The 26,415-nt window shown below is 40.7% G+C and overlaps 1 protein-coding gene and 1 pseudogene across 2 annotated transcripts in view; both read right to left on the bottom strand.

Annotated features, from left to right (window-relative positions):
• Positions 1 to 26,415, bottom strand: part of LOC123819986 (myb/SANT-like DNA-binding domain-containing protein 3) — a 122,954-nt gene that overhangs the window by 13,398 nt on the left and 83,141 nt on the right. For both annotated transcript variants that reach the window (XM_045840633.1, XM_045840630.1), the window contains 2 exons: positions 11,936 to 12,084; positions 9,833 to 9,898 (listed from right to left, as the gene is read on the bottom strand). In XM_045840633.1, coding sequence (XP_045696589.1) covers positions 9,833 to 9,898; positions 11,936 to 12,084 — 215 coding nt within the window. The remainder of the gene's footprint in view (positions 1 to 9,832; positions 9,899 to 11,935; positions 12,085 to 26,415) is intronic.
• LOC123819829 lies at positions 16,606 to 17,063 on the bottom strand (annotated as a pseudogene).

The raw sequence follows: 26,415 nt of genomic DNA, 5'->3' as shown, positions 1-26,415 counted from the left end.
CAGAGAGTAAGTTTTGGGATTCTGAAATTTTAGGGTGAAAGGTTTATTTTTAGAATCAACACTAACAAGCATATTGACTCTTTTTCCAAATGAAAATAGTGCTACTATTTTTATATAACTTTTTTTAGTGTATGTTAACGTAAAAAAATTAAAATACTATAGAGAACAAAAACTATTTAATCACCGGAGATCCCCCTATCCAAAGAAAACCATTGTAAGCATGCTGAGGAATATCTGTTCAGACTTTGGTGTATTGATTTGAACCAAAATGAGTTGACGTGAAGAAAATGGAAGTGCAGTGAGTAATTCCACCGTCAGAAATGGAAAGAGTCCAGAAGGAAAAGCAGAAAGAGGCCGGACAGATGAAGACATAGGAACCCAGTCCTCAAAACCAATCATATCCATTCATTCCTGCTCTCTCTACCCCCATCTGTCTCTGTCAGCTCTCTTTCTCAGACTGACATACGCACACTCACTCACAGAGCCACACATCTTGGAATCGATTTTTTGTACTTTTTTTTCTGGCATCTACACAAATGCATTAATCCTCAACTCTGTGGACCCAGAGTGCCCCAATGTGCACAGGCCTGTCAGTTTCCCGGGCTTCCTGCCGTTTCTGCTGACAGCTCCAGCGTACAGACGCGGTGTGTTATTAGCTGTGTGACCTTGAGCAGACTGCTCTCTCTGAGCCTGACGTTTCAGAGCTGTGAAATCAAGATCGTAACAGGACCTACACACAGTGGGGCTTTGAGAGCACCGCGTGAGATCATTAATGCACGTGAGACACTAAATCAACCAGCTAGCGCCTTGTGTAACAGCAAAGGCTTATCTCTCCCCAAAACAAATAAAGGTGCTAGTAAAATTTGAAGAATGTTAATGGAAACCAAAAAAAAAAAAAAGGAATAAAATGGGAGGCTGTGTGCATATATATAGACACAGGTATGTGCATGAGAAGGGGAAGAGCAAGGGCGACGTGGGAATAGAGGTGCCAACTGCAGGAAAAAACTGACAACTAAAACTGCAGATTTCTCTGGAGATCAAAATTTATGCATAAAAAGAAAAAACTGTAATGATTATTAAGCTCCATGATAGGATAACTGAAGCAGTGAGGTTATGTCATCTCTAACAAGACCAAATTGGTGCCTTTTAACCTCAAAATCTATGTATTTATATTATACTAAATTATGCCTAGAAAACGAACTACATACACTAGAATTCAAGTACAACCAATAAACTCATGCTATTTTGTGATCTTGGTCAAGCCCTTCTAACGGACAGTTAAATGACATCAGCATTGTCCAACATGCGTAGAATACAAGACATATGTAAATTCTGTTTTCTAGTCGCCATATTTTAAAAGGTAAAAATAGGTAAGTAAATTTTAACCATATTTTATTTAACCCAATATATCAAATAAATAGCATTTCAACATACAGTCCATATTTATTTAAAACAGTGGCATTTTCCACTCTTCTTTTCTTAAATAAGTCTTCAAAATCCAGTAAGCACTTTACCCTCACACCACATCCCAGTCCCAGCCACCACATTCCAAGTGTGACAGCAGCCACACATGGCCAGCAGCTACCACACTGGACCGCAGAGCACAAATGACTTGTTCATCTGTCATTTATCGATCGCGTTCTGTACGTCAGGCACTCTGCTAGGTGCTGGGGACAGGAAAATAAGACACATCCTGCCCTCAAAGGGCTTGCGAGGGCTCCTCCAGCTCCCAGGCTCTGACTCTGCGGGGATGAACGAAACCATGCCCTCCTTCGGGCTGCTGAAATCCTCAGCTCCCACTTGTCGACCACAACACTCGAGATATTGTCGTATAACTATTTGGGTGTGTTTTTTTAAACATTTTATTTATCTATTTCCAGACAGAGGAGAAGGGAAGGAGAAAGAGAGGGAGAGAAACATCAGTGTGTGGTTGCCTCTCATGCGCCCCCTACTGAGGACCTGGCCTGCAATCCAGGCATGTGGTCTGACTGGGAACTGAACTAGTAACCATTTGGTTTGCAGGCCTGCACTCAGTCCACTGAGCCACACCAGCCAGAGCACCACTATTTGGGGTTTTAAATGAGTCTCTACCATGAGGCTATAAGCTGCTTTAAAAATCTACACATTTGTGTTATTCTTCTAACCCTTGGAACCTAGCACTTTTCTTGCTCTAGTTTAAAACTGGAAGTGCCACTCTACATTGGAAACCAAGCCACAGGTGACTTAAGGAGAAAGCACTGTCTCCCATGGCACTCGTCACCCCGCAGTTTCTTGGAACATGATACGTCTGTGGTGTGGCACATGATGAAGCACATAATCCTGGGACTATAGAGACTGGGGTTATGTACCAGCCTACAGTAATAAAACCCTATACGGTGTATGACAATAGGATCATGTAGGGCTGCGGTACTGTACTAATATACTATAAAAAAGTCCCATCAACAGCCGAAAATTTCTAGAACAATTTGAGGCTGAAAGACATCAGAATTCAGCTACATGACAGCAACGAGAAAAAGTTAACAAATTTAAGAGCACGGTTTTGGGAAATTAGCAGATGAAGTATGGTACCAACAGCATTTACTGAATGAATTAGTAAGAGAATGTGGCGTTGCCCTGACCGGTGTGCCTCGGTTAGGAGTCATCCCGCAAAGCGAAGGGCAGCCGTATCCATTCCTAGTCAAGGCACATGCTGGGGTTGTGGGTTCCATGTTTCCCTCTCTCTCCCTTTCTCCTTCCCTTTCCCTCTCTCTAAAATTAAATGAATTTAAAAAAAAAAATGTGGCGCTGAGTTCTTGACAAAGCAAAGCCAGATAAGACACAGATGTGACTCGTAAGACTTCAGTCTGTGGCTGTCACAGAATCCAGATTTGGCGTTGTGCTCAACACCAACACCATACAGTCCATGGTACATACTTCCACACTATTCCTGTGCACAGCCATATGCTCAGCCAAGCTACGGAAGATATTTTTAAAAGGAGGCATGGTGCCTGCCCTGAAAAAGCTTATAATCAATTTAGGGAATCAACATATACACACAGAAGGCCAAACAATACAAGGGAAGGGGTCCCACGTGGCAGTTTATAATTAAATGTCAAAAGGTTTTACAATATATGGTGCTGTGGAAATTCAAATTCAAAAGATAACTCACTACGGGTGACACTACTCAGGAAAGAATTCACAGAGGCTAGGACTTAAGCTAGGTCCCAGAGCACAGACAGATTTGCAGAGGAACAGTGGTAACCAAAGGGAAGGTGTGATGCGCACAGCATTCTCAAAAACAAGTAGCAGATGAACCTAACAAGAGCTGCACAGACTGGGGGAGGATGTAAGTCAAAGCTGGAAAAATAAGGTGAAATCAGGATGAACTACGATTCACCCTTAAAAAGGAATGAAATTCTGATAGAAGCTACAACATGGGTGAGCCTTGAGGACGTTATGTTAACTGGAATACGCCAGTCACAAAAGACAAACACCGTATGATTCCACTTACGTGAAGTACACAGAGTAGTCGAAATCAGAGAAAGAAACACCAGAATGGTGGCTGCCGGGGCTGCGGGGAGGGGGGTGTGGGAGTGACTGTTTAGTGGCCATGGGTCCTGTTTGCCCAGATGAGAAGAGTCCTAGAGACGGGCGGTGGTGACGGCTGTACAACACATGAACGTACTCAATACCACTCAGCCGTACACTTAAAAAGGGTTGAGATGGTACATTCTGTTACAAATATTTCGCCACAGTTTTAAAAACTGGAAAAGAAAAACCCCCTCAAAATGTGAGCCTAATGACGGGAGGTTAGGTAGAAAGAACGCAGCCAAACTCAAATTGAGACCTCCAGTCATCCCAGAAGTATTTATTAAGCACTTATTATGTTCTAGGCACTGCGGTAGTTCCTGGAGTTTCAGGCAATATCAACACAAACAAAATGTAGGTACAAAGACCCCCTAGGCAACTGAATATAAGAAACCAGTGTTTAAAGAAAGGTCAAGGTTAGAGAACAAATTTTGCCCACGTGACAGCTGGGAAGAGATTAACTATCCAGAAGGAAAGTAAGAAAGAAAGCAAGGGGAGCAGGGCAGAATTCTGGAACGGCTGTGATACAAGAGAACGAGCACCAGTGTTTAGGCCCAGAAAGTCCTTGCTCTGCCGTTGCACGTGAGCCACAACATCTCAGCTTCAGTTTTTCCATCTGCAAGACGAGGATAACATGGCTGTGGTGAGGATTAAATAATGATACGAATATGTGAAAGCACCTGGCACACAGCAGGGCATGCAACTGATAATTGTTGAATGGATGACTACCCTACTGATGTTTCTCTTGAATTATATTAAATAAATATGCCATAGAGAGGAAGACCTCTGAGTGCAGCCAGGCTACCAACAAGGAAACTAGAAAACAAAAGAATTAACAATCACCACAACAACATCAATAAGCAACTCAGTGATATAGCATTTAAGATTCAGAGGAATCCTAGGCAGTAGATACTACTGCCCCACTTCACAGATGTGATGACTGAAACTCCCGATTAGGCCGCATGGCCTTTAAGTGTGGAACAAGTCTGACTCCCAAGCACAAACTCTTAACCATCACTCTTATTTCACCAAGTTACGCTGGGAGGTGCACAGGAAATGGACGAAAGTGGAATGTCCAAGTAACTGCTCTGTAAGCCAAGTAAATTAGTAACTTCAAAAAGGAAAGATAAAAAGGCTTTAAGGATGTCATAAAGCAGGGGCAGAGGCAGAGCCTCGCACAGCAAGAACTGGGCAGAGAACGGTCCTGGCTGAACAACGCCCGCAAGGCAAGTGGTTGGTGACCGGCAGGCTCCAGGAAGAGCAGCTGCAACTGCTGGTCTCTGAACAGGGTTTTGTGTGTCTGCAACACACAGAGTGTGCTCGGTCCCTCAGCAGCTCCTTCCGCCCAGAAACAAATCCACCAGCAGCAGCAGTGTTTTCAGTAACAAAGGAGAGTGTGATTCTCAGTGATGCTGTGATAAGAAAACCCAGCACCGGGTGGCTTATCTGCAAAGGCATGCCCCACCGGCTATCTGTCCTGGCCCATCCATGCACAACCCACGTAAGGCATGAGGAGTTGTATTAAGGATCAAGAAAGTATTTTGAAGGTCAACTGCTGACCCCACAACAACTACATCAACATCGTATTGGTAAGTCTAGGGCTCGTTATTTCCACAAATCCCCAATTTAAAAAATCAATATACTCTCTTTCTTCCCCTATACAACCCTGCACCCCAAGCTTCATCACTAACATATCCCTCCATATATCGTTCCCTAACCCCAGTCCTCTTGGACCCTGTCAAGTATTTTCTATCTGGGTAAAAACTCCTACTTAACCCTCCAACATCTTCCACTCTATCATGTCTAAATCCACTGTTTTCCACATCCACTCTAACTCCTCTCCTAGCCTTTCCACCGTGCCCAGTCCAACACCTTTTCTAACGTGAATAAACTCATTCGCCTCCTCAGGTATTCCCTTAGAAAGCACTTCTTTCCTCTCTCTCATACATCAAGATCACATCACCTCCCACAACACCTCTCCTTCCACCTTCCCCTGCTGTCTCACCACCTGTCACCTCCCCATCAGCGTTCCACTCTCTCTCCAGCAACCTTCCTCTCTTAGTGGTCTGAGCCGCCCACCCGCACGTCCTTCTGACCACCCTCATCATGACTCTCCACCACGCTACACCCCACGACACACCCTCACACTTCCTTCAGTGATTTAGCAACAGACTCAGTTGCTAAATGATGAGGCAAAATTTTTCAAGACTGCTTTTAAAAGGACATATCTAAAAAGCTGTATTAAAGTATATAAACAACAGTCACCAAGCAGTGGGATATTTCAGTGTCTCTGGAATCACTGGTTAGCAGGAACAGAGGCCACTGAGAGAAAGAGGTCATGGTGGGGTGAGGGTTGGGGTGAGGTAAAACTCGGGAAAGAAGCAAAAATGTCTTGGCAATGAAAAGCTGTCCTCTGATAAAAAGTGGCCTCATTAAAATGTCATACGCCACAAAAGAATTCCCTGGGTAGATGGAAATACTACAGATTGTGGTAATGTGTACTGCACATGGGGTGTATCCACTTGTCAAAATTGATAGCTAACATTTGTGCATTGCAGTGTATGTAAATTATACCCCAGAAAACACCTCTCAAATAAGAATAATGGTAATCAAGTAGATGGGGTATAAAGGCAAAATAAGGATGACAATGCTGATTAACTGCTGAACGTGTAAGTACTGGGTACACAGGGTTCATTATACTATTTTATTTTTATAGGTTTGAAATTTTCTATAATCAAGTTTTTAAAATGTCACATACCCATCTCCCCCAAACCTCATGCTCAACCATCACTTCCTTTATGCCTCCCACATCTACGACAAAGCTTCTAACACCGCAATATCAATAGGTACCAGTGGTTTTCCGACAGCCCAAGGGAAGCACTCCCTCAGCCTCCGTGCTGGACATTCAAATGCCCCATTTCACCAGCACTCTTCTCAGGGAGCCCAGCTTTAAAAGCTCTCTTGCTGAGCACTACCTTATGCTTTCTCCAACTGCCTGCTGATGCTGTGCTCCTGCTCTCACTCTGCAGCCTCCATCCCTAGGTCCCTGCCTACCTCCATAGTCCTGGTTGAATATTAAGGGCAATAACATTTACTGGAGGCCCCTGTGAATGCCGTGAAAACAAAAAAATATATAAGCAAATGAAGTAAAATACAAAACAGAGCTACCTTTGACTCTACTCCTTACTGCTAGAGCATTTCTGAACTCACGATTTGGGTTTCACTTTCATAACTCTAGAGAAAGTCCTTGGCCCAAGATGACCAGGGATCCCCTTGCCTTCCAAGACAATGCTCATCGTCTTACACCTTTATGCAGCATTGTAAACCACATGGCTATCTTTCCTTTGGCTTCTATGCCTCTGTATTCTTGGTTTCTTCCTCTGGATCCTCTCTCTGCTTCATCCTAAGTTAAATATCCTCTCTCCTTTCTAAATAACAGTGTTGTCCAATAGAATGATCTACAACTCTAGACATGATCGATATCTGTGCTGTCCAGTATGGTAGTGACTGGTCCCATGTGGCTGGCTATTCAACACTTCCAATAGCACTAGAATGATGGGGAATCCATTTCCTCTTACTTCATTTCATTTTAATTACTTTAAGTTTAAATAGTCACTGCTTTAGACAGCACAGCCCTATAATCTCTCTCATCCATTCTCATGGCTTCAGTTGTCACCTCTATATCCAACTGACTCAAATTCATGCTGAACAGAGTCACCTGGATGAGTTCCTAAGCAACTCAAACTCTTAAATAAAACGAATCACCTCCATAATCAACTCCTCCCTTACCTTATCCTGAACACCTTTCCCTTCCCAACACCCTTAGTTCAACAAGCAGAATCCATCCTTCAAGTCATCTGAGCTTGAATTCTCTATCCCTCATATCTCAGTAGATGTGTATTCCTTTCGAATCTACTAACTGATCTCCTTACCTCCAATCCAATGTATTAGGTACCATTCATTCAATTACTTAATTTTGTAGCTTTGCCTTTTTCAAATATATCAATCGTTTCCCACTGCCTACAAATAAAGTTTAAATTCCCTAGGATAACATAATATTCAAGACCCTACATAACATGGCCCCAAGTTATCTTTCTAGTCTTGTCTTCTGCTTCTGCCTCTTAACCAGACAAAAAAAGGATTCCTTACCATTCTCCAGTACATCCTATCGTATTTGCATCCATACTTCTGTTCATGCTCTTCCACCCTCCTGAAGAATCCTTTTGACCCCTGTTCAAACCCTAACCACCCTTCAATGCTCAACTCAAATTCCACCTCTTCCATGAAGTTTCTCGGATTCTCACTATCCGCCACCAAACAGTAATCTCTTCTTTTCTGAATCCCCATTGCACTTTTTAACCATGTTACATTTATGACAATAACCAGTTCCTACTTTGTTATACGAAGGTTATAATCATTTCTTATTATGTCACAAGCTCCTTAAAGATAGATGTCATGTATTAGATATGTTTCTATCCACCAACAGTGTTTGGTAAAATGAATGGTATAAAGTAGGCACATTATAAATTATACCTTGTAGATAAATTCTTATATGTAAAGAACTTTTCAGGATCTTGAAAGTAGCCTACGCAGTAAATTATCCCTGTGATTTTATCAAACGCAGAAAAGTATTTTAGGCAGACACAATCCCCCAAATTGCCTCAAGTGTGAGTTCCTACTTACCAAAATATAGCCCTCCTATTACAGTCACGTACTTTCAGTATAAAGGATAGAACTGGGCTAATCTATTATGTCTCATGTGGGAATTCAGATTTCCTATTTTAAATGCAGCACTTTGTATCCACATAAGGAAGTGATACTTCAGGGGCTCATCGGATATAACTGATTCAGGTTCAGTTACTCTCACTTGGTTCAAGTGAGAGTATGATTCAGTGATAATAACAGCCACAGTTTATTAAGTACTTACGAGTACTGTTCTAAGCATCTAACATGTATTAGCTCATTTAGTTTTTATGAAACTCTATGAGACAGGTACTACTACTATTCGCATTTTACACATTTGTTATAAAGTAGTTTTAAAAGGTCAATCACACATCTAAAAAAACTGTCCATTAGTACAACTACACAAATAAGTAGATGATGCATGGTGAAGAGCAGTTACGTAGAAGTCCCGGTCTAGGAGCTCCCACACCTAGACCTGCTTTGGTTCCAAGACATAACCTCATTCAACCCCAATGCTCCCATCGGCCCTTTCCCGAGAGCAGCTGTAAGAATCAAATGAAATAATGGACACGAAAATGAGAAGTGAAAGAGCACTGGACATGAGAGGTCGGGACCTGGAACCCAGTCTCTACTTGGACTTTTACTACATGGAAGACTTTGTACAAATAAATCCTAGAACTGCTTTGAGCTTCACCCATTCTTTGACAAGTACCGAACACCGACACGTGTGCCAGGCATTCTATTCTACTCCATGTCAGGGACACAAAAGTGAACATGGTTCAGTCTCCTGTCCTCACTGAACCCACAGCCTAGAGGGGGACACAGCTGAGTAAAAAAAAAAAGAGGCAATTATAATTAGAGCACATTAAGTGCTTGGATAGGGGAGTATAGAAGAGAGGCACCTAATCTAGATTTAAGGGTCAAGGAATACTTCCCAAAAGGAAATGACTTAAGCTGAGCCTGAAATGATGAATAATAATAATAAGGCAAAGAAGAGGTCCAGGCACAGGGAATAAGGGTGAAAGACCTGTGCACAGAGGGCCAGTGTTAACAGCAGGTTTTATAGAAGTAAATAGGACGTAAAAAGCAAAAATGAGGGCTCTTTCTATATAATTTCCTACAACTGCATGTGAATCTACAATTATCTCAATAAAAATTTCAATTAAAAAAAGCATATTCTGCCCTGGCTGGTATGGCTCAGTGGATTGAGCGACAGCCTGCAAACCAAAAGGTCGCCAGTTTGATTCCCAGTCAGGGCACAAGCCTGGGCTGCGGGCCAAGTGCCCTTTCGGGGGCATGCGAAAGGCAACCAATCAATGTATCTCTCACACATGGGTGTTTCTCTCCCTCTCTTTCTCATCTCTCTAAAGATAAATAAAATCTTTTTAAAAAAGCATATTCTGTAAATTGAGAAGCACTTCAGCTATTTCAGTTAATAGTATTATTAATAACCACTGCATAATGTATATTCTACAGAGACCAAAGTTGGAAAGGTCGTTACAATGGAAATACAATTACCAAGGACAGCTAGTGACAACATTTCAATAATTAGCCAAAATTCAAAAAAATCATGATTCAGTACCTTTCACATCTGGTCGATATTGTAATCCATCATCTTTCTTTCCCAACAAACTAGAGTCATCTGTGTCTATAAGAGAAAAGAGTTTTCAAATTAAGACACATATGAGGCTTAAGTCATACAACGAAACTCCCGAATATTCCAAATGCTCGGGGTCCTCCCCAGCTCTCCCCACTGCCCTGCTCACACCTTCCACAGTTCTCCACATCTAGTGTGCATTTCTACCTCGGGCCTCAAGGCCTGCTACATATACACACGTTCTGTGTGGCGAATGGTCCCTTTTCATTTAGATTTCACCTCAAATGTCATTGCCTTAAAAAGTCTTCCTTGTGCAAACTAAAATAATGAATACCCTAAGAGAAAGGATTAATCCTTTCACCAAAGGACAATAGTCTCAAAATGTACCTTCTACCACGGTTTCCATGGAAACATATCAAATAAGCTAAACACAGAATCTCAGCTGTGTTATCAGACAATTTCACTATAAAAATGACCCCTGACTGGTGTGCTGTATTTAGACTGGGAAGACTATACATGAACCACAAATGCCTGTGGGGAAGCACAAGTGGAAGCTTCCCTGTACACAGTGGGAGAGGAAGGGAAGATGCAATTAGGTGTGGATAGAAACATTACACAGGAGACCAAAATGAAAGTTAAGGACAAACAACTCCAAAGGATTCTAAATCTGCATAAATTTCAATTAACACAATCCTTATGCTTGGCCAGCTGCTCTGAATTTGAAATTCTAGGTAGTACCATTTAATCATGCTCCAGTTCCTGAGAAAAACATTCTTCCTCTAAGCTCCTCTTTAGCCTAGGCTCTACCTACCACCCCATGAATGAAGAACAAACCAACAAACCGTGCTACTTTCTCAAGATCAAAGCTGAGTGGACTGCCTGCCTGCCTGCCTGGTTTCCCCTACCAGGCAGACCCCTAACCCCCACCTAGAAACCCTCTGATGAGCTTCTTGGGTATTTTTTGGTAGCTTAGACTAGAAGTATTGCAAATAGTTGTGTATTTCATGAATACCTTGTTACCACTATAAAGTACACACTTTGGCTTACAACTTTTCCCCCTTAGCTCAGATAAAAACATAACCCTTTAATAAAGCCAAAAATGGAGGGATCAAGGGAGGTGATTAGACCTAGTAAGCAAGAACCATGTACCATCCTAGTGCATGGGCCTGTGCAAGGTCCTCGTGTGTTGCTAGAAACTAATCCACTATCCTAGCCCACATGCATACTGATGAGGAAAGAGGCTTAAAAACCTTTGTCTTTATTTAGTGCCTGAGTATTTCTAGTAGGAATGGAAAACAAAGATGCATTCTTAGTTGGGATCATGGATTCTAAACTACGACAAAAAGCAAGAAGAGCAAAAAGAATTTTTAACTGAAGGTAACAATTTTCTTTACATTCTACAACTTGACACCAACAGCTCTAACATGTAGGGGCAAAAACTAGGGAGAGAACATGGAGACAAACTAGAATGCTCTAGAAAAAAAGATGAAGAAATATATCCAGTATTGCCCTCACTGGTGTAGCTCTGTGGATTGAGTGCAGGCTACAAATCAAAGGGTAGCCGGTTTGATTCCCAGTCAGGGCACATGCTTGGGTTGTAGGCCAGGTCCCCAGTGGGGGCTACATGAGGGGCAGCCACACATTAATATTTCTCTCCCTCTCTCTCTCCCTCTCTTTTGCCCTCTCTGAAAATAAACAAAATCTTTAATATATATATATATATATATATCCAGTATTTATAATGTTACTCTAATTAAAGTAAGTTGATTAATTCTTAAATAGCTATTATCATTACAAATTTAAGACACCCCTTAAGAACTATGCTTGCATCTAGAAATCCATGTTAAGGTCAGATTCATAAGTAAATAAATAACCAAAATGCATGGCTTATGTCTTGAGAAGATGAAAATAAATGAGAAAAAAATCTAAAATAGTAACAGAACAAAGTAATCCTAAAATCTAATAAAAGAAAATAAAGCATCAAAGATTTCCCATTTTACAAATTTGGAACACTACAAAGATGTACAAATAAGATTACAGCCATATAATTTTAAAGAAAGGACTCTGGATAAGTAGAATAAATTTTACCTGTGCAATGACCAAGATGCCTTATATCAATCTGTTCTTGCTTTATACAAGATGCCTCTCGAACAAAACAGGGATTGTTATAGGAACTCCCATCGGAAGCACACACAGGATTGAAACTATATCCACTGCAATCTATATTACATACACACCTGTAGGAAAAGACAAGAATTACCTATATTTTACAACAACTGTATTCCACAATGCTGCAACCACAAAGAGAAAGTCTTTCTTTTCTTCTTTCTGTAAGAGACGTCCATGTGTTTTAGGCCATTGATAAGTTTAAGCAAAGTGAATGATCCGTGAAAATTTTCTTTCAGGTAAGAATGTAGATATAATTTCATCCAGATATTATTAATCCAGTTCTCACTAGAATTTCCACATCAAGATACAACAGTCAAAAGATGACACAGAATTATGAGTCAAAAGTCAGGAACCTAAATCCCAGCCCAACTAATTAACAGATTTGTGTCCAAATTCTTCCTCTAAGTCTTCATTTACTGGTCTGTAAAAAAAAAAGTAATAATAGTATACCTGCCTCACCAAATAACGAGACAACTGAAAAAATGATAGACACGAAACAGGTAAAATGGGAGGCCTCAAAAATTGTACACCTGCATAACCGAGTGTCTCCTAAACATCGAGACCGTGTTACAGAGAAGGCCACGGGAGTCTGAGGCAGACCACTCCTCACCAGAACACTCAAATTTAGTTGGGAATATGACGCTTAAAAAATGCAGAGACTACTTTTCAGCCACATGGTGGGCAAGCAGTCTAGACTAACTCTCCTGCTAAAAACAATAAAAAATACCGGGTAAAATATTTTTAAACAATCTCTTAAATACATACAAATGTTGGCAAGGACTTAGTAGGACAAAAGTTAAATAAAGACAGCAACAGAGAAAAAGCTCAAGTGAGTTTTGTGAAAGCTGATTTTCGGCTTGAAGGTATTTGCCACACCAGGTAAATTCAATTACTGACTTTTTTGGCTTTGCAGCCTCTGGGAGCAGGAGGCGAAGAAGACTGACCCACCTGTGGTGAGGAGTCTGAAGACCCCAGAAAAGCTTGCACCTCAAAACGCTATAATCCACTGCCTGAGGGTACACTAGAAGTGAGTTGCCATATTCCAAGGGGACTGTTTAAAGGAGGAAAAAAGCGCTGCCCTGAGCCAGGGCACTGAGGAGAGGGAAGAAAAACGTCTCCCCTGAGAATTCAAAACCACAAGCCAGCCCTCACATGGGTAATTACAGCTTAAAATACTATTTGGGTGTTCTAGAAAACCTCAAACCAAGAGTTTATTTTGAGAGTCCAGGAATGCAAGGGGCCCTAGGCAACTGACAGAGCAAATGCAGTCTCCTCTAGAGAACACCAACTATATTATCCTAGACCTCAAACATTGTCTAAGATACAATCCAAGAAAAATATGCGGCTCACACACATTTCCCTCACATGATCACAACAAAAAGGAATTAAAACACAACAAGCAGAGCAAGCCGATGTAAAAAGACCCAAACAGAACTTATAATCAATGATGTATTAGTAGAAATACAAATATTTGGTGGTCAGATTTAACAGCAGATTACATAACCTAAAGGTGAATGGATGAATGAAGTCAACTGGAAGAAAGGTCAGGGGAAATTACCCAGACCACAGCAGAGTCAGAGACGGAACACAGGGGACAGTAAGTGACACGAACGACAGTCACAAGACCTGATGAAAATCTGAACAGAGTTCCAGAAGGAGTTAAAGGACCGAGGCAATGGCAATATGCTCAACAATTTTTCATCAAACTTTATAAAACTGAAAAAGATCATCTGAGTATCCAGAAAGCCTAATAAATTCCACACAGGATTATTAAAAAGGAATCTAGACACTGAAAGCACAATGATATTTTATAACAACAACAAAAAAGAATATTTCAAAGGCAGCCAGAAAGAAGAGAAAGATTATCTTCAAAGAAGCAAGAATAAAAGGGAGAAATATCTTCAAAAGCAAGACTGAAGCCAGATGTTTATTTATACCCAAAAGACAGTGAAATAATACCTACAAGGTCCCGAGATAGAACAGAATTCTACATAAAGAGAAATATCTTTTGTGAATGATATAAATGATACTGTTCAATAATAATGAAGGTAAAATAAAAGTAATTTGGAAGAAGGAAAAACTTAGAGAGTTTGCCGCCTGCTGTCAGTAAAAGAAATTCTAAAGGCAGCAGGAGAATGACCCTGGAACAAAAGATAAAATGCAAACACACTTGAAGAAAAGTATAAATATGTAGGTGACGTTCATGGAATACTGACCACATAAGACAATGACAACAGTGTTCTGTGTGGCTGAATGTTTTCAAACAGGAAGTTAACATACATCATAATGATAGCAGGCAAACTGGGCTGGACTGAAAGGACAGTGTTAAGAACAGAGAGATTGATGAACTTGGGACTGTGATAAGTTGAATATGCATGTTAAAATTACTAAGGTTACCACTAAAGCAGGAGCACCCATAACATGAAACTAAGAGAAAAAAAAAATCCAAAAGAGGGCAAAAAAAAAAAGAAACAAAGGAAAGGAAAGGCCAAATTACAAAATAAGATAGAAAAAAATCAAAATACATCAGTACTTATACTATATTTATGTAAACTGATTTTCCAGCTAGGATAACAAGATAGGCTGGATAAAAATACAAAAGCCAGACTGGGTAAACATACAAAAGCAAGGTATGTGCTGTGTATAAGATACCTGTAAAAATGTAATGATATGCATAGTTGCCATGAGCTGGGGGAAGGGGAGGACAGTGAGTTATTTCTTAATAGGTAGAGTTTCGGTTTTACAAGAGAAGAGTTTTGCAGGTGGATAGCGGTGTGGTGCCACGACATTATGAATGTACTTAATAGCACTGAACCACACACTTAAAAACAGTTAAGATGGTGAATTTTGTGTTCTGTGTATTTTAGCACAATACAACAAATAGAAAAAAAAATTAATGATACAAAAATTTCCAAATAAAAGCACAGCGAGAGACTATACTTGGGAAAGGAAGAAGCTTGGTATGGCTCTATCTAATACAAGATGAGACCAGTTAAGAGGAAGAAAGAAGGTCTCTTCATAATAATAAAAAATTCCATTCACCAGGAAATATAATAATTCTAAATATTTTAAGATAGCCTCAAAATATATAAAGCAAAAACTGATAAAACCATAACAAGAAATAGCCAAATTCACCACAGATTTTAACATGCCTCCTTCTGTAGTCATACATCAAGTCGATAAAACATAAATAAAACCGAAATAGTTACAGGAGAAATCACATGATACTGAGATTTTCTTTAAAATACTTCCTCCAAATATGTGGGGAGGTAAAAATAGATGGAACAAAATTGGTCTTTTTGAAGTTAAATGATGTATATATGGGAAAGGGTTATGCTTTATTTTTTTCTCCTTTTCTATATGTTTGAAGATTTCCTTAACCCCTGGTGAATTAAAGACCTATATTTGAAAGGCAAAATTACTAAAGACATAGAGGATCAAACACAAAAGACCAATAATTTTAACTTTGAAATGAAGAATGTCCCATAAAGAGAACAAAAGACAACCACAAACAAAAGAAAATAAGTATAGCCCAATAATTAATGAATAATCAGTATCTATAATACATAAATAAAAATCTATTTTAAAAAGATATATTGATATAACTTAATGGCCAAGAGATAGGCAAAGCCATAAATGGAAAACAGAAATAAACAAGAATAAAAGAAGCTTATAGGAAGAATCTATGTGAAAAGATGTTCAACTGTTCAATAATCAGAAAAATGCAATTAAAACCACAATGAGAGATACTTTCACTGAAGGGGCAAAACCTGAGAACAAGGACAATGCCATGTGCTGGCAAGGGTGGGGAGCAAAGGAAATTCTCTTCCTCTACTTGCGGGGCAGAGAGCTTACTGATACAACCACTTTGGAAAACCGGCACTACCACGGAAAGCTACAGTTGCTCAAACCCCAAAATGTCGCTACTAGGAAAATCTCTCACACAGGTGCATCAGCAGACATGAGCAAGAATGTTCGCAGCAGCACTATTCATGAGAACAAATACCAGAAATGGTCCAAGTGTCCACGGACAGTAAGACAGACTGTAAAAGGATGTGGTCGAGTCACACTACTACGTTCGTTAAGCAGTGAAACTGAATGAACTGTTGTATGTATTAACATGAATGCATCCCCAAAACATAACGCTGAACAAAAGAAAGTATGTGCAGTATGATTCCAGGTATAAAAAATCCAAAATCAATCAAAAGCCGAAGAATACACTATTATGAGACTTACCACACGTGGTCAAACCATAAAGAAAGCAAAGGCGTGACCCCACAGGATGCAGCTGGGGCGGGACATGGGGGTGCCAGCTCTTAAGTATTGAGAACATTCTACTTCTGGCTTGGGAGACAGGATTCACGAAAGCTTTTTTCAATTTTGTGCATTAAACCAAATGTGTACTTTTTTTTTAAGACCGTATTACTTGATTGTATTTTACACTAGGTGGTGGCCACAAAGCAATCCTCCTCAATGAAGTTGACAATGAGTTTCATTCAGATCGTTTTTAATTAGGCACATAAAAAAAAACAAATTCTTACAAATTGTTCTGCAATCCAAATATACAATAGCTTGGGGGAAAAAAACGTTTAGAAAACAAAAGCCAATGTAAAAAGACAGATTAAAACAACTGGACCAGTTGCACGTTTTATATGGCTCTGACTTTGCAGTTTTCTTACTGCATCATCAGTGCCAGAAACTGTTCCTTCAGCTGGCTCCACAGCTCAGGACATGAAGAAGTACCTTTGCTTCCTGGTTTCCTTTCACCTTCTGGATCCATCCAATATTCTCTAATATCAATAAGGGCTTTTCCTTTGAAGTCCCGAACACTGACGTATCTCATTTTTCCACTCCGAAACCTGTTATCATCTCTGCTGCTGCTGCTCTGCTTGGAAGATGACAAGGCTCTTGAAGTTTCACCAGTCTTCTGCTTCTTTACAGGTTTTTCTGAAGTAACTTGCTTTTTCCTCTTTAACTTTTTGTCAGCTTCACTGTCAGAACCACTGCCAGAAGAGCTCCAAGAACCCAGTTCCTCTGACTTAGGCATTGCTCCGCTCCTGCTTCCCAACAGCCCTGTGCTCACACACTCAGGACTCCAAATGTATACGTTTTTATGCACTTAACTATATGCTCTGTTTCACAATTGTAAAATTAAGGCACCAGAAAACAATGTAAAATTCATAGAAAGAACATTTATTAACTTAAATCAAAAATGGCTTTCATATTTTTAAAGGGTTGAGGGGGAGAATGAAAAGACACCTTGCACCACCCGCAAGGTGTAAAATAGTCACCATCTGGCCCTTTACCGAAGAACGCCGCTGCCATGGCTGATGGGGCTCAGTGGTTGAGTGCAAGCCTGCAAATCAAAGAAAAACGTTACTGACCCCAGGTTTAAGGGCAAAACTGGGATGGCAGTAAAGTAGAGATGGTGGCTAATGGAAGAAAGTATGACAACCATTTCAGGAACAGGAAAGGGCTCAGCAACAAGGGCAAGCCACCACCCCAGTCCAGGCAGGAGGAAGAAGTGACTCAGCAGCCGGCACCTCTGCTCAAGCAGGAACCACCCTGGTCGAGGGGATGGAGGTCGGCACCCTCAGTGGGGCAGCACCACCACCTGGGAGACCAGGAACTGTGAGAACAACCCATCACTACTGTGTTCAACAGCTCAGTGAAACAAGAGCAAAAAAAGGAAAATGTTAGCCTCCAGAGGCCACTGATACAACTGATCACAGCAATTACGGTGTCTGCAGACTGGCAACAGCAGCAGAGGGCGAGACGCCCAAAGCGCAGGAACGTGCACTAAAGTGGAAAGAAATCACTTGAGTAAATAGGACAAATTCAAAAACACTTAACAACCATTTACTCTGCCCCTACTGTGAGGGTATAGTCATACTTGCCTTATTTGTCCTGACTACAACCAATTATGAATAGAAAAACGGAGTTTGAAGGAAGTGGAAAAGCCTAAGATCATGAACGAATGAGTGGCTGAGATGGCATTCTCTCTCCTAACTACAGCTGCTGCATACGATAGACACCTCAGCGTAGGAACTGACAAATGAAAGGAGGAAGTTATTTCACATGTTTCTACCATGAAAAATACTTTCACTGAACTGGCCTCGCTTTCCTCTCAAGCGCACCAAGGACACTCCTGCCCCAGGGCTTCCCCTTTTCCTGGAAACTTTCCCCTCAAACATCCACAGGCTCGATCCTTCACTTGCTTCAAGGTTTTTCTCAAATCCCAAAAGAAGGGCTGAAAATTAAATCACAAAGCGTCCATTTAAGACGTTAGAAAAAGGTAATGGAACAAATCCAATGAAAACAAAAAAGGGGAGAAATATAGATATGGATATATACACACAGATATAGAACCATAGATTTATCTTAGCAGAAACAGAAGACCAAGTTACAGTGGAGAAGAGCAATAAAGCCAAAAGTTGATCTTTTGAAAAGACTTTTAAACTGACAAAGCAGGATGGGGAAAAAAACCAATATCAGGAATGAAAAAAACTGTAGCTTCAATGGGGAGAATGGATTGAAAGACAGAAAGTTAGTATAAACAACTATGTTAGCAAGTTTTAAAGCAGGTACAATTAATAATCTTAAAAATATTAACTATCAAATTTTACCAAAAAAGAAACAAGTTGAATGGTACTATAATCATTAAAAAATTAAATCAGTAGGGTTTTTTTTTGTTGTTTGTTCTTTAGAAAAATCCCTCAAAAACAGCATCAGATCCAGGTGTTTTTCAAAAGAAAATCCATGAACATATTCATTCCAATCATTCAATAAAGATGTAATTCTATTATTACACAAAGTCAACAAGAGAATAGACAGACTCCCTAGTTTATTTTATAAGGCCATATAACCTGAAACAAAAGTGCAGATCATAACTCACTGAATAAAAATTAGTAAAAAAAAAATTTCATCCTTGCAACAGATAGAATACCAACTAATACTGCACAGTCATAACAAATATATTGTAATCATAAAGCAACAAGATATTATTAAAAATGTATACCATGGAGAACAAAAATGAGCTTTTGGAAATTAAAAATTATAGCAGAAATGAAAAACTAAAGAAAGTACTGGAAAAAGAAGAAAAGCATAGCAAAAAATTTTTTTAATATATTTTATTGATTATGCTATTACAGTTGTCCCAATTTTCTCCCCTCCCCCCATTCTGCCCAATACCCCCCATTCCTTTCGGCAATAACCCTAGTTCATGTCCATGGGTCATGCATATAAGCTCTTTGGCTTCACAGTTCCAATTTATGCTTCTTAATCCCTGTACCTTTTCTGTCATTCTCCCCTCTCCCCCTCCCAGTTGATAACCCTCCAACTGATCTCCATGTCTATGATTCTGCTCTTGTTGACTCTTTGCTTGGTTTATTTTTTTAGATTCTGTTGTTGATAGTTGTGAATTTGTTGCCTTTTTAATGTTCATAGTTTTCATCTTCTTCTTTTTCTTAAATAAGTCCCTTCAACATTTCAGATAATAATGACTTGGCAATGATGAACTCCTTCAGCTTTACCTTGTCTGGGAAGCACTTTATGTGCCCTTCTATTCTAAATGATAGCTTTGATAGATAGAGTAATCTAAGTTATAGGTCCTCGCTTTTCATCACTTTGAATACTTCTTGCCAGTCCCTTCTAGCCTGCAAAGTTTCTTTTGAGAAGTCAGCTGACAGTCTCATAGGAACTCCTTTGCAGGTAACTCTCTGCTTTTGCTGCTTTTAAGATTCTCTCTTAATCTTTAACCTTTGGCATTTTAATTATGTGTCTTGGTGTGGTCCTCTTTGTGTCCATCTTGTTTGGGACTCTCTGTGCTTCCTGGACTTGCATATTTATTCCCTTAACCAAATTAGAAGTTTTCTTTCATTATTTTTTCAAATAAGCTTTCAATTCCTTGCTCTTTCTCTTGCCCATAATTCGGATGTTGGTACATTTGGAGATGTCCCAGAGGCTTCTTATTTTATTCTCATTGTTTTTAATGTTCTGATTGAATGCTTTTTTCTTCTTTATGTTCCAAATTGTTGATTTGATATTCAGTTTCATCCCCTCCACTATTGGTTCCCTATAGATTTTTCTTTATTTCACTTAATGTAGCCTTCAATTCTGCCTGGGTCTTTTTGATGCTGTTGCTGTACTCAGTGAAGTTCTGTGAGCATCCTGATCACCAGGGTTTTAAACTCTGCATCTGATAGGTTGGGTATCTCCATTTTGTTTAGTTCTTTTTCTGGAGTTTTGTTCTGTTCTTTTGGTTAGGACACATTTCTTTGTCTCCTCAATTTGGCAGTCTCCCTGTGTTTGTTTCTGTATATTAGTTAGAGCTGCTTTCTCTCCCTGTCTTAGTAGCATGGCCTTTTTTTGTAGAAAAAGCACCTGTACATTAGGTGGGGCAGAGACTTAGGTGATCGCCAGGGCGGGGCAACCCAGTTCACACGTGGGTGTGGGGGGAGGACTCAGAGAGGGGACAATGCTGCAGCCTGGCTTCTGGGTCTGCCCTGGAGGAAGAAGCCTCCCAGCACTCGCCCTGTTTCCAGGCATTTCACTTTCTCCCGGGTTATGCCACTTGTGCCCTTTGAGCTGTTTCTCTAGTGCTGAGTCTCAGAGGGGGTTGGTCTGCATAATTCCTAAGTCTGTGTGGGCCCTTTAAGAGGAGTCTCCTAATAATCTGGCAGTTTCTTCCAGCTCCCCAACCTCCAGTGGTTTTCACAGCCAGAAGTTATGGGGATTTACCTTCCTGGCGCTGGAATCCTAGGCTGCTTGGTGGTCTTGTTTGGGTCTGGGATCCCCCACTCCCGAGGTATCCCTCCCGATTTTCATCCAACACACATGAATGTGTGACTGCCCGTTCTGCTACTGCTCTGTGCCACTCCCATGGCTCCGTGCCTCTCTGCACCTCTCCACCTCTCTCTGCACCTCTGCCCCTCCTACTTGGCTAGATGAGTGTGGCTTCTCTAAGTCCCTGGTTGTCGGGCTTCCATGCAGTTCAATTTTCTGATGGTTCTGGGTGATACCTGTTTTGTAACCTAGTTGTAATTTTTTCTGTAAGCCTATGCCTCCATCTTGACTGAATTTTTTTTTTAATTTTTAATTATTTTAAAATAGAAAACAGGAGAGAAAAGACAATTAAAGGACTAACTGAGGAGGTCCAACATCCAAATAACAGAAGCACCAGCAACAGAAAAGAGAGGAAAGGAAATCACTGAAGTACTAACTCTAAAATTTCTCAAATCAGAAGTCAGTAAGTTCCCAGGAAAGGGCATAACACTGTGAAGTTTCATTACACTGAAGACCAAAAGAAGAGGCTGTGAGACAGAAAACAAATCATACACAAAGGGCCAGGAATCGGAATGACTCAGACTTCAACAGCAACACTGGAAGCTAGAAGACAACAGAATAATGCTTTCGCAATGCTGAAGGAAATCGATCCTTCAGCTAGAACTATGCACTTGCCAAGTTACAGTATTAGCTGTAGTTAAAACATTTCCAAACATCTGGAACCCTTTCTCAAGAAGCTACAAAAAGATACACTAAAATGGGAAAGTAAAACCAAGAGGTTAAAGGCAAAAATTATAAGAAACATAGTATCCAGTGGAGGAGGTGAGGTGAAGGAATTCACACCGTGATACTTGTGGTAGAACCAAAAATTTATTTGGTCTTGTTCCCTGTTCCTGGCTCAGAGGTCCTAAAAACCCTCCTCAGTGATAGCAGAGTATCTTGCATGCTGATGAGATGACTCGTAGCTCTCTCCTGAGTTCTGAGACTCATTTGAGTCATCTTAGCAAATTATTGAGCACAGGGAAGGTCTTGGGGACCTGCAAAACAATAGTATCCTGGGCAGAAGTGCAAGGGACCTCATCTGTGGCTAGTTTCTAAAGTGGAGACAGTCTTATGGGTCTGAGCCCTTAACCTCTGGGGTCTACGCTAACTCCAAGTAGATGAGCGTCAGAATTGACATGAAATTAATTATAGGACATCCAGTTTGTACAGAATTGGAGAATCGACTTTTGTTGGAAAAAACACATTTAGGGAAGACCCTGGGAAGACAGCTATATACAGGATGAAAAGGGCAACCAGTCCGCCCTGAAATAGTTTCACTCTGTAAACGGTTGCATTGCTGACTGCCATTACCAAGACACCTAATGCCACTGTGTCCTCTTTTTAGCCAGAGGACAGAATGCCCCGGTAAGCCCGGCCCAGATTCTGACCTGTAATTAACTTGTCTCAACCATACGGTGATAAAGTCCCTAGTCTCCCCTCTGTGCCCTACCGCCCGAACCACAGGAGCACACTCATTTAACTGACACGTGTCCCAGAGCTGCAGGTCAGCTATGGCAAGATTGTAAGAAAACACCCAACAGTCCACTCTCTGAAGACATTTCTGCCCGTCACCCATACCTGTCATGACAGGTGTCTAACTGCAGTGAGCCCTAGGTTCCCCATGGCTCACTCACAGTCCCCCCCGCCCCACAACCGACTTCCCTAGAAGGGAACCTTGTAAACTCTCTGGGAAGCCAAAAGCCAGACTCTGACCCAAGAACTGTTCAATGTATCTTCTGTAAGCTTTCATGAAAGGGTAGTAATACTGCCACCCAAGTATTTTATTTTGTACCCAAGGTGTCAGGTACATAGGTGTCATATTCTTTAAATTACCTGTATATGTTTTAAACACCTCTGTATGCAATGTACATTTAATAATAAAGGTTTTAAATAAACCATAGGCCGGAATGTGTAATGTGCTGTCATTAGCTTGAAAAAAGGAAAGAGACTATGTGTACATACTTGCTTGTACATGCATAAAATATCTCTGGGAGATGAAAAAAAAGAAAAAGATCACAGTGACTGCCTCCAGCACAGACAACTGGGAGGCTGGGGACCAGGGTGGAAAACAGACCTTTTCGTGTAATGCTTCTTAAAGTTGTTGAATGTCTAACGCTGCATATTTCAAAGGCATGAATGCATACATAAATCACTGATTCAGTGACTTCTATGGCGTAGCTCAATGATTTTGGCAAATCACAACACTGAGCCTTTAAAATAGAGAAAATACTTCATACCACTGGTGAAAAGAATCAAATGAACTTTTATCTTAAAAGCCCTCTGAAATCATCAATTACTATGTACATCTGAAAGGTATTATTATTATTATTATTGAAAAATGTCTGTCTGTCCTTTCCTTTCTTTTCTCCTTACTCTATACAAAAGTGCCATTCCTTCTCGATATGGTAAGCTTATTCAGAAAGTTAGAAAACAATGGCTTAAAATAATACATGTGAAGTTATTCAGATTTAACAAACACCTAGTGAAGCCTGCAACAGGTTCAGAACAATACTAGTCCCTTTCACACGTATTAAATTCTCAGAATGGCCCTGTGTGCAGCTCTAAGTGAGAAACAAAGCCCTACTGTGAACTGTCATGAGTTCACTGAAGACCTATGGGGGGCCCCTAAGATTATCCCACCCTATGGCAAATTCATCCAATACAGAAGCCAGCAAGACAAAGCCCCTGTCCTCCAGGGACCCACAACCTGCCAGTGATCCCAACAGTATAAGAAGTGCTACGCAGAGGCTGTTTCTCAAGACCAAGGAGGAGCACAGAATAAAGTCACCTAACTCGTAGGGACCGTGGAACAGAAGAGCAAGGAAGGCTCCCAAGAGGAGGCACTGATTTCTAGCCCAAGTTGCGCTTCTTCCAAGTCTAGAAGAAAGAGCAGAAACGGAGTGGAGGAAGAGGGATGGGTCTCCAAACAGAAGAAGTAACAGGGGCAAAGTATCAAAGAGTAACAGAGTACTTGGAAACCTGAGAGAGGTCCTGGGGATCCCGAGTTTTGCATTTTAAAAACAAACCTCTCAAAGGAGCTTCAGGAAGATATTTCTGGACAAAGGAGACTGTCATTGTTAACACCCAATTTATACTTTGTATACAATAAAGGTTGATAGTGTTTATCTCCTGTGTCAGAAGGAAAAGAACAGCATACAATTAGTTTTCCATTCTAATCTAAGGGGCCGGATTTATTAAATGTGAACAGTTTTAAAACGTCTACTATTCTATATATCTAGAGTAAGGCAATGTTAAATGACAAAAATTATGGTCATCTTTGATTAGGAGGAAATAAGAACAGAAGCATAGATGATGGTAGAAAAGATACCAAAACATCTCCTCATCACCCATGGACAACAGTGTGGTGACGGCCAGAGGGTGGGGCCGCGGGGGCTGGGAGAAGGGGGACAAAAGGGCAGGGGGGGAAATGGGACATCTGCAATAGTGTCAGCAATAAAAATAAAGAAAAATAAAATAAACAAAAAAATAAAAAGCATATGTGGCTTCCAGGAAAGAGGACACAATGGAAGACACAGATGAAGATAAAGCATTACTCTCTCCGTTTAAACAACGGAGAACATTTCCCTGCACCTTCTGAGGGACAGACTCGGTCAGATTGCGATACTGACCAGCCATCTGTGTCGAAACAGGAAATGGTACCAAGAATGACAGAGATGTCCAGGGGGTGGGCTGCCTGCTCGTCTGCGCTGTCTGTCATACGGCACACACACACATGATTCTCTGAGCAACTCTGAGGTCTTCTGTCACTCAAGGGCAAAAAATAGACACAGCCTCTCCAAAGAGACTGACATCAAGGAGGCAGAAGAGCAGAAACTACTTCCATAAAGTGCATCACAAAGTTCAAAAGAAATAATTTGAGGATTTTTATAACTCACCTGCACTGACATTATGCCTGATGAATCTACAGGCTGCTCAAGCCATTCGTGAGCGGGGTGTGAAGGAGCTCTATGATTATTTGGCCCACGGTCCAGGCACACAGCTGATGGTTATCTTGCAGCAGTAACTCCAGATTAGAAATATAACCCCCTGTGAAACAGGTACTGTTTCCCACTTTAAAGACCAAGTAGAAAGTCTACCGGCCGCATTTCACAAAGGTCACAATGGGATACTGAAACCTCACCCACAGAGGAGCTGAATTTCTGGGAACCTCCACTACCTCACCCTACATATAAATTCATAAGGGGAGTGTTCATGAGGACAGCCATCAGAAACCCATGCAAAGCCCATGATGCCACTGGACAGCCAGTGCTTCAGGCAGAATGGGGGAAAGCCTCTCAGAAGCAAAAATAATTCGTTATAAAAATTTAAAACAGCCGCTGAGCAGACAAGAGAGATAAAAATACATGCAATTAATAAAGTCCATGAGATTTCACTCAAGAATTCATTCTCACACGAGCTACGCTTCCTACAAGCATTTTGTTCCCTATGCCAGGGAAGCAGAGAAGCAAATTAAAAGTTGGGACCGTGCAGTCAGGCTCACGGACAAGGCACAGCGACAGCACCCAGAGACAGCAGCTGAGAGCCCTACCCGGGAGAAGAAAAAAATATTTTTTAAAAAATGACATAAGAACCCAAAACACAAAGCAGAACGGGTCCTCAAGCAGCAGGGTGAAACAAACACCACTGGGAGCACCAGTGGCCCTGGACGGAGAACAGCGCAGGCGCAGGGGCACGAGAGGGAGTAACCCCCTTGCTCTGGCTCGGCTGCCTCACTGCAAGCCACTCAGCCTCTTCTGACCTCAGCTTCACCTGTAAAATCAGGGTAATACTTCCACCCACTATAAGGAGCTAAAAATAGTGCATGTTAACAATGTCTAAAAACTGTAACACTGATATTGTTAAAATATGCTCTGTGCACTCTATTTAAGAAAACAGTGTGTCTAAATCAATTTCCATTTGAATGGCTAAATAAAAAATTGGCACTTCTCTTACTAGCCAGAAAACTGACCTATATGGTACCACTTATTCCCTCCCCTCAAATGCTAGGCATTTTAACACTATTGTCAAGATAAAGAGAAAAAGCTTTTTAAAGCAAGAGAAAGAGTTTGGCTGCCCTTGGGAAACTACATAGGTTATATAACATCTCTCCTGACAGGAAAGACATTTCAAAATGAGAATATATAAAATATTTTAAAATTAAAACCCATACTAAAAGTAATGACATGAAATATCCTATCTATTATAGCTATATTATAGAGCAATATTTTTTAAACTATAGGTCATAATCACTAGTGGACTATGAAATCAATTTAGTGAATCACTGCCAGCTATATTTAAGAAAACAGGATAGAAAATATTATAGAACACTGCATTTAATACTTCACAAAAATTTTGTTTTACTTTTTACGTATTATTACCATGTGTATGAGAGGGGACCTAAAAATAAACAGAATTATCTCCTGGAGGGTGGGTCCTGTGTAGTGCAGGCTTCCCCCACTCGGTGAGTGTTCTAGGAACCCATCTGTACCAGTGCACTAGCTGGTGTTGTTGTCAGAGGCTGCATTTGGCTTCAATGAATTTTTTAGAAGACTTGTTCAACACATTTGCCCATT

This window comes from Phyllostomus hastatus, unplaced genomic scaffold (assembly GCF_019186645.2).
Source record: "Phyllostomus hastatus isolate PE091 unplaced genomic scaffold, TTU_PhHast_1.1 phas_contig_34, whole genome shotgun sequence".
Taxonomy (NCBI): Eukaryota; Metazoa; Chordata; class Mammalia; order Chiroptera; family Phyllostomidae; genus Phyllostomus; species Phyllostomus hastatus.
The sequence above is the reverse complement of the archived record's forward strand: the minus strand, read 5'-3'. Positions and strand labels throughout refer to the sequence as shown.